Below are 9,317 nucleotides of genomic sequence, written 5' to 3'. Positions count from 1 at the left end.
ATAATTTATAATGTAAACTTGACCATACAATACAGTGATACATGCTAATTGTTTCTTTTTATTAAGTGGTTTAAAAAAAAAAAAAAAAAAAGAAAAAAAAAAAAAAGAAAAGTTGACCGACATAATCAAGATTTCAATCGATGGAGTGCTAAATTGGTGTTCCTTATATCATTTTCTCAACTCCATTCCAATCAGTGAATATAGGTTGGATTCTGTATTAATTTTATCATAATAAATACAAATACAATTTCTCATCAATTTTTTAAAATAATAGTTTCAGGTGAATTTGATCTCATAATCTCTCAATTATTGCTCTATTTCTATAAAATCATTTCAAACGTATCATTTTGAACAACTAATCTTTAACATGTCAATTTTGATACATAATCAATAATTTTAGTTCAAAAGTTAAATTTGAATAAATAACAAACAATTGTAAGACAAAAAAATCAAATTTTTTGTAATGTCAATTTGAATCTATCATATCTTTTCAAATTTTGAAAGAAAATAAATTTAACAATGCTTTGACAATAAAATGGTCAACAAAATTGGTGACTAGTAAGGAAAAAATAATGTAATCTTTTACAAATTACTCCCTGTTTGTAAATATTAATCTCTTATTTTATTTTTCATTATCTTAAAATATTGGTCCATTTTGAAAAATTGAGAATTAAAATAACATGATTTGTCTATTTTGTCATTCTTTTAAATTCATTAACAACACAAAAAAATATGATTATGACAATTGATATTTTCAAAAAAATATACTCACTCTGTCCTAAAATATTAGTTCTTTTTGGAGAATTCAACTTTTTCTAGTAGTAGAATTATTACACTTTAAAAATATTAATTTTTTAAAATTACCCTTTGATAGTTTTGAATTTAAAAAAAGGATAAAATAATAAATTCATATTATTTTTGTCATTAATTTTTGAAAATGGACTAATAGTTTGAGACAATGAAAATTGAAATAAAAGACTAATATTTTGGAACGGAGGGAGTACTACCAAAAGGATAGTTTTGAAAAGTTAATATTTTTGATGTAAAATAATTGTAGTATCAAAAAAGTGTTAGGTAGTGTTTGGTAGAGTTTTCTAAATATGATTAGAGAATAGAGTTGTATTTTGAATTTGTGAGTTTTGGAATTATGATTTGAGTGTGAAAAATTTGCTTGGTGAATGAGTTTTGAAAAGAATTTTGAATTGAGTAGGGAATTATTGATGTAACATATGATATCTTATATAAAAACTTACAACTCATAACAAAACACACAACTCAAAAATCTATTAAAAGTTCAAAAAATTTTAAAAAATTCCAAAAATTTTGTTTTATTAAAAAAAAAATTAACATGTTCCGGTTGACGTTCCGGACGACCGGTTAAGCTAAATTTCAAAAAAATAAAAATAAAAAATCCTGCTTGACACAGAATTTTCTACAAAGTTTTCTTTTTGCTGTGGAAATATGATTTGAAAGATGAAAAATGCTTGGGACCTCTAATTAGAGGTACCACTAGTGATGTGCTGTGTCTTGTTTTTTTTTTTTTTTTTTTTTTTTTTTTTTTTTTTTTTTTTGCCTTTTCCACCTCATTAGATGTGTGTTAAAGCCTCTAAATTAAAGGTCTCTAGCATTGCCCTTAAAAGATATACCCAAATATGGCATTAGAATGTGGGGGTGGAATTATAGTTTGAAAATCTATCCAAACATAGCATTAGATTCTCCCAAAGGGACGAATATTTTGGCAGGGGTGGGCTAGTTGTTTTATATGTACAGAGTTGTTTTGGGAAGATGGTTAAAAGCTGACTTTTTTACCTTTATTTTTATTTTTTTTGAAAAAACGTGTAAAAATTGTAAAAGTTAAGTGATCAAAAATGGGTTAAAAGCTAATTTTTGGCTACTAACTTAGGCCTCATTTGGGAACAGGCTAATTTAGTAACTTTTTGGCTATTTGGCTAAAAAGGTAGGTAAAAAAAACTTGTCTGTTTGGGATGACTTTTTGGCTAATTACGAAAAGATGTGCAAAAAGTAGAGAGAAAAGAGAATTTTTGACTTTTTGGTATGAGTTGTTGGCTTTTTGGCTAATTTAGTAACTTTTTGGCTAATTGGCTAAAAAAGTAAGACCCCAAACGAGGCCTCACTTTCCAAAAGAGTCCTAATCACATAACTGGACAAAATTATCTCACATGAGTGTGAGATTTACAAAAAAAGATGGGTTACATCTCATATGAGAGAGTTGTGTCCAGTTTTATGATAGGTTTCTATATTGAATAATTGAATAGTTTCAAATGAATTTTTTATTACCACAATTAACCACACTTAGACCTATTTTGGAAAGTAATTTTTTTTTAAAAAAATTTATTGGCTTATTATGAAAAAACGTACAAAAAAAATAAAGAAATGATATAATTCAAATAAACCAATAAACTAATACACTAGCTTTTTTTTTGCCCTCCCAAAAAAAATTGTGATTGCAACAATTAAAATTGAAAAGTACAAATACAAGAATAAAAGAGAGATGATAATTCAAATCGCTTACATATACTAAAAGAAACTTACAAATATAAAAATGTGAATATTTATAAATTATTATTATTATTATTATTTTATAAAATTCTATAAACCCGCCTCAAAAAAATTCTCAAATCAACTAAGCTTCCGTTTGGGAAGTGGGTTGACTTTTTGGCTTTTTGACTTTTTTAGCTATTTTAGCCTAGGCTTAAAAGTTTGGTTTAGGAAGGACTTTTTGGCTTTTTGGTTTTTTTGAGTTTTTTTGTGAAAGAAGAATGTAATGATTATGGGTTGGATGTGATGTTTTGTTTGTTATGGCTAAAATAGTCTATTTTGTTTTTTGTGGCTAAAATAACCAAAAAAGTCTGCAAACCCACTTGCCAAACACCGGCTAAGTAGATTAGAAGAGAAAATTCAATGAAACAATTATATCTTGTTACTTTGCTAATATGGCATAACAAATCAATTATAACTTATTATTTTAGTGCATTTCATCTCACTATGCATGTATTAATTTGTGGGATAGCACAACTGGTGATATTACCATCCAATCATAATATGCCACATAAGAAAAGTAATTCTCACTGCCAAGTTGTAACCACATATCTACCTTATTTCACTAATCGACAGAATAGATTGTAGCCCCGAATACACATACATGCGGTATATTATGATTCAATAACCGTTTCATTTGAATTTTCCTCATGGTAAAAGATTGACCTTTTTATAGACTAATATTTTATGATTGAATAATAATATTATGATTCAATGAGGACATGATATGGTAAAAGTAGACAAAGAAAGTTCAACTATGTTGTCCTTGGAAAAATGCCCAACCTTCCTACGAAAGTGTTGGCCTTTTCACCATTTTACAAGACCATTGACTCTGTGACTCATTTATGTCATGGCATTTAAAAAAAATAAAAATTAAAAAAAAAAATTAATAAGAAAATAATAAACAATTGAGTAAATTTAAGTGGACTTGAACTTCACACCGTCATTCTTCATTTTACATCTGTATCTCATTTTTTAACATATGTATTTCATTTTTTGAGTATTTTGTGTGTTTACACAACTGTAAACAATTAAAGAAAATTAAAGCGTATTAATTAATGGGAAACTTACAATTAAGAGATTAATAAAGCAAGAAACCCCACAAACAAATGAGCACTGGCATTCTGTAGTGGTAACCTCCCAACTAGGCTACTACTACCGCAGCATCTCCTGCAACAGTGCACGTGCTTTCTCTGTGCTCTCTTTTCTTTACCTTTTTCTTTCTCTTCTAGCGATAGTATCCATTCTCAAATCTTTTATTTCAGTACTAGTCCTTCTAAATATTCATATTCACTCATACCCACATTAGGGTTTGGGCTTTATATACCACGCTCTTGGGTTTAGGACCTTGCCCTTTGCATTGTATCTCACTTTGGAGAGAGAAATAGTACTGAACAGCGGCCAACAGCAAACAGAGGATCCTTTTCCAGAGTGTGGAGCAAATTGCTCCCATCTGGTCTGGGCCTAGTTTCAAAACTATATATATATATATATATATCTACCTATAGAGAGATCAAGAATGGTGATGGTGGAATCTAAAGAAGCACAAAATGGGACTCCATGGAGCAACTTTCACGGTATGCGTATTTCATGTTCTTGACAAAATGAAACATGGGTTTCCAAGATTGATGAGTGATTGAAATTGGGTTACCTGAATTTCAGTCACTTTCTTGATTGTTTCTTGAAAGTTTTACAGAAATGTATGAACATGTTTACGGTTCTTTTTTCTTTTTTCTTTTTTCTTTTTTCTTTTGTAAATTGTTTTTGGCTTTTGCCACAAAGCATATCTCATGGAATTGCAAGATTATTGATTGATTGAAAATGAGTACCCTGAATTTCAGGCATTTTCTGGATTGTTTCTTGAAAGTTTTTACAAAATTGTATGAACAAGTTTACACCCGCGTTTTCTTTTTTTCTTTTTTAATTGGCTTTTTTGACTTTTGCCTCAAAAAAGCATATAGCATCTAATGGAATGCGATGCGGGAATCAATTTACATTCTTTTTTGGAAATGGGTTACAAGGGTGGCGGTTGCGGAGGCTGCCATTGCGGTGGTGGGTGGTGGTGGGCCTGCCGGAGATATGACTGTGGTGGGGTATTGGTGGTGGGTTTTCTGGTTGTAACACTGTCCGTTGTAGATCATGCAGCAGTGGCGGTGGAGGTGGAGGCGGAGGCGGAGGCGGTGGTGGCAGTGGCGGCCAGAGGAAGGAGATATTGGAGTAACTGTGCAAGGGGCAAACCCTGGGTTTGTCTATGTTTGATTTTCACTAGTGTCTCTCGGGCTTAACTAATATCTATTATTTGGAGGGTGGGTCCTAAGGGCCCTTGGGGAGGTTCCTCATCATAATTTTGTTTTTGTTTTAAAAAAAGAAAAAGAAAAATAATATTTGTGGTGTAAGTTGTGTTTGCCTTGTTTTATGCTTCGATCTACGGTGGTATGCTTACTAATTAACCCTGTGTTGATTGCTTATTTCCTTTTGAAGAAATGATTCTAAGGTTTCGAATTGAGGGTTTTGATGAACAACTAAAAAAATAAATAAATTGAAAAACAAGATCTCTCTTTCCTAATTACAATGATCTAATTGATCTTTGAGGGAAAAACGATCAAAACAAACAAAGAATTCGTATGTCTTATGACAGATTGACATGGTGAATTATGCATATTTGTATGTTTGTGATATGCATAATTGATAATCTAGCTGAACTGAGCCATATTGACATATGCATGATTCACAACTGTGTTGAGAAAATGAAAAGAGTAACGAAGATGATATAAACCAGAATTGTGATTGATTTCTGATTTGGTAGTGGTGTTTTAAAATCGCTTCTATTTTTAACCATCTTTCTTGAGCTTGACAGATTTTTGGCTTTCCAATTGTCTTCTTCTCAATTTTGTTCTGCAGATAAAGATGGACTTATCAAGACAGTTACTGCTTCACTGAAGGTCGCCACGTATCTTAATGGAAAGGAGGGAGAAGGGAAGGATATTAATGGGTTTGATAAGTTCGGCGATGAGGACGATTTTGACCCAAGTGCTCCTCCTCCATTTAGGATAGCTGAGATTCGAGCTGCAATTCCCAAACACTGCTGGGTGAAGGACCCCCTGCGGTCTCTGAGTTATGTTGTCAGGGACCTTCTTGTGGTTTTTGGATTAGTTGCTGTCGCGCTTCACTTCAACAGTTGGATTATTTGGCCATTTTACTGGGCTGCCCAAGGGACAATGTTTTGGGCACTCTTTGTTCTCGGTCATGATTGGTAATAACATACTTAAAACCTTGTCTAATTCCTGTTTGGCAATTAACGTCACTATTCCTTTTTTTCTAATTCAACGTGGTTTTCGGATATACAGTGGCCATGGAAGCTTTTCTGATAGCCCCTTGCTGAATAGTGTTGTCGGACATGTCTTGCATTCTTCAATTCTTGTACCGTACCATGGATGGTATGTTTTTCTTAACGACTCCCTTATTAATATGGTTTTGAACTATATTGCCTGATGTTTGTATCGACATAGCTTGAGTTTGTGCTTGACTGATAAATAATACAGGAGAATTAGCCACAGAACTCACCATCAGAATCACGGGCACGTTGAAAATGATGAATCGTGGGTACCGGTAATAGTTCTTCTGATGCTCATATTGCTCTTATTTTCCTTCTGATCAACTTCTCTCATATTGCTTTTGTTTCTAAATCTTTTGTTTCTAGTTGCCTGAGAGGATATACAAGACTTTGGGCAATTCCACCAAATTGCTACGATTTAAAGTTCCTTTCCCTATGTTTGCATACCCTTTTTATTTGGTGAGAATCCGTCCATCATATTTGTTTACGACAAATCTTTTTTAAGAATCAAATCATTTGTAGTTTGAGAACTAAACAAAGAAGCTTGTTTTGTTCACTTGATGGGTTGAATTACAGTGGAGCAGGAGTCCGGGAAAGAAAGGATCGCATTTCAACCCTTATAGCGAATTGTTCCTTCCCAGTGACAGGAGACATGTGCTCACTTCAACCATATCTTGGACTTTGATGGTTGCCCTGCTTGTCTACCTAGCCGTAGTCATAGGGCTTGTCCCAGTGCTTAAGCTCTATGGTGTTCCCTACTTGGTAAGTGAAACACTCTGCTCAGTTTCTTTATTTTCTGATTATCAGAAAGAGTTTTGAGAACAACCCACTTTTTAAACACCCAAAATTTATTTTTGAAACACAAATGAAAAAGATGAATATTTTCAAACTTTTTATTGTTTTCGTTTCTGAAAACATAAAAAATGAAAATGAAGAAAATGAAAACACAACTGAACATGCCCTCAGTGTTTCAAGTAGTTCAGTTCCTTTGGATTTAATCTACTTGTTTTGATCATATATTTATACAGGTTTTTGTTATGTGGTTGGACTTCGTTACGTACTTGCATCACCATGGCCATGAGCAGAAGCTTCCTTGGTACCGTGGCGAGGTACTAAGAATCTTTCTTGTTCAATTTCTACAAATGCGCTCGTTATTTCATTACAATACTGTTGGAACTTAAAATTCCACAAAATTAAGGCTTAACACATCGTTGTGTTTGCATTAAACAGGAATGGAGCTACTTAAGGGGAGGGCTTACGACCATTGATCGTGATTATGGAATGTTCAATAACATCCACCACGATATCGGCACCCATGTTATACATCATCTGTTCCCTCAAATCCCACACTATCACTTGGTTGAAGCGGTACTACATCTATTAAACTAGAATAATGGTTTTCACTATCAAAACGCAAAAATTTCTCTCGATAATGCTAATATTTGATGTTTTCATGATGCAGACAGAGTCGGCTAAGCATGTGCTTGGAAAGTACTACCGCGAGCCAAAAAAATCGGGTCCCATACCGTTTCATCTACTTAATTATCTAGTGAGAAGCATCAACCAAGACCACTATGTCAGCGACACTGGCGACGTGGTTTTCTATCAGACTGATGCTGAGTTACGTGGTTTGTCTCGGAGCAAAAAGGAGTGATTCTTTGCGATCAAGTAGTTCTTAACGCGCCTAAGTATGCACAATTAGTATAGATTGCATCGTTCCCTTGATGCGCCGGTTATGTCTTCGCGCATCTTTGTAGGAGTAGATTGTAGCTTTTTTTCCCACAAGAAAAAGAGGTTTAAAGATTGTACGATTATATAGTCCTGATGTTTGTTATTTGTATGCTGAATATACAGATATTATTACTGTTTTAGAAACTCTTTTATCGTAATGTATTGCTTTCAACTGAAGCAAAAATTTGAATAAAATTGGTGAGGTATTTTGCCTCAAGGATGCTCTTCAATGAGATAACAATTTGTGTTGTATGGAAAACTCTTGTAGCCTAAACTTTCACATATTGTGACAGCAAAAATTTAGCAATTTTGAGTTCAGTTGTCTAAAAAGCACTGCAAGGTTCTTGTATATAGAGATGATAATCTAATTCGTGGGCTAAAAGCACTGCAAGGTTCTTGTATATAGAGATGATAATCTAATTCGTGGGCTAACGTTTTCAGTTTTCTATTTTTATTTTAAAAAATTTTGAAAACTGAAAAAGAAAAAGAGAAAAAAAAAAATTACCAACAGGTATCCAATTGATGTTGGATTTATTTTTCTAGTGTGGCCCAATAGCCTACATATTTTCTACATGTTTTAATTTATTTGGACTCCACAAATAGATAAAGCCAATATTTGAGATCAAGTTCAGTAAATAGAATTTTAATATAATCACTCTTCTAAGATAAGAAGGAAACCTTGATGGATTAAGAATTATTCTGATAGAGTTTATTTGGCCATCTTCTCTCCTTTATATAAGGATGGGTGACTCCCCTTTCATATCATGAGTATTTTTCCATTACTTTAAGTTTTATAGTCATCCTAATTAAGAGAGACAGAGAGAAGAAGGTGAGTCAAAATTAAAGGTTCAACTCTAAAGGGGTATTTTCTCAACTTCTCTAATTCAATGGCTGACAAAGGTATATTCGTTTTATTCTTGAGTTGTATTAAATTCAAGATCCTGTAAAGTTTAATTCCGCATTATTATTATAGTTACATATATTATTAAATCTTACAATTGAAACATAGAAAGCATGCCATCGCCTATTTGGTGGGAATTATTTTTATTTAAAAGGACAACAATTTTTAAAATTTGGTTAAAATTTGAAGTATAAAAAAATGTTTCTTGTTTCCAAAACAAGCTTTTATTGCCCTGAACTTCACTTTCTTTCTTTTTTTTTTTTTTTTTTTTTTTTTGGTTACGCGGTAAAATATTAATAGGTTGATAAAATAAGATTATTATAACAGGTCAACGTCATTCTATTAACTCAAATCTAAAATATTGACCCTGTTTGATAGAACTGTGGGAAAGTGCTTATAACTTATGCCTTAACAGCTTATAACTTATAACTATGAACATAAGCTGATTTCTGACTTATAAATTAAGCTTCTCCTACCCCACTCAAAGAATAAGCTGATTTCTGACTTACAAAAAGCTATAAGCTGCATTGTTAAGCTAAACCAAACACATCAAAATAGCTTAAATTAAACTGAAAGCTGAAATAAACTGAAAAAAAATTGTACCAAGCAGGACATTACCTCAGTGACACTTAATGATAACTTGAACTCTAACATGGTCCCAATTTCCACCCCATTTCCGTACTAGTATAGTAATAGTACTATAGCCTCCGTTTGGGAAGTGGGTTGGCTTTTTGGCTTTTTAACTTTTTTGACTATTTTAGCTTGGGCTAAAAAGCTTGGTTTGGGAAGGAC

The 9,317-nt window shown here is 32.5% G+C and overlaps 1 protein-coding gene across 1 annotated transcript; it reads left to right on the top strand.

The window, feature by feature from the left end:
* Nucleotides 1-3,508: 3,508 nt before the first annotated feature.
* On the top strand, nucleotides 3,509-7,865 carry LOC114283960 (omega-3 fatty acid desaturase, endoplasmic reticulum). Its single transcript, XM_028226830.2, has 9 exons — nucleotides 3,509-4,136; nucleotides 5,461-5,812; nucleotides 5,907-5,996; nucleotides 6,102-6,168; nucleotides 6,260-6,352; nucleotides 6,470-6,655; nucleotides 6,922-7,002; nucleotides 7,124-7,261; nucleotides 7,356-7,865. The coding sequence occupies exons 1-9, from the start codon at nucleotides 4,079-4,081 to the stop codon at nucleotides 7,545-7,547; spliced, it is 1,257 nt and encodes a 418-aa protein (XP_028082631.2). The 5' UTR covers nucleotides 3,509-4,078; the 3' UTR covers nucleotides 7,548-7,865.
* Nucleotides 7,866-9,317: the final 1,452 nt, after the last annotated feature.

This window comes from Camellia sinensis, chromosome 3 (genome assembly GCF_055761805.1).
Source record: "Camellia sinensis isolate YWXY chromosome 3, ASM5576180v1, whole genome shotgun sequence".
NCBI lineage: Eukaryota > Viridiplantae > Streptophyta > Magnoliopsida > Ericales > Theaceae > Camellia > Camellia sinensis.
The sequence above is the reverse complement of the archived record's forward strand: the minus strand, read 5'-3'. Positions and strand labels throughout refer to the sequence as shown.

Coding starts and splice junctions, on each gene's coding strand:
- LOC114283960 (XM_028226830.2), top strand. CDS start 4,079: ATGGTGATGGTGGAATCTAAAGAAGCACAAAATGGGACTCCATGGAGC. Junction 5,813..5,906: donor TTTGTTCTCGGTCATGATTG/GTAATAACATAC, acceptor TCGGATATACAG/TGGCCATGGAAGCTTTTCTG. Junction 7,003..7,123: donor TTCCTTGGTACCGTGGCGAG/GTACTAAGAATC, acceptor TGCATTAAACAG/GAATGGAGCTACTTAAGGGG.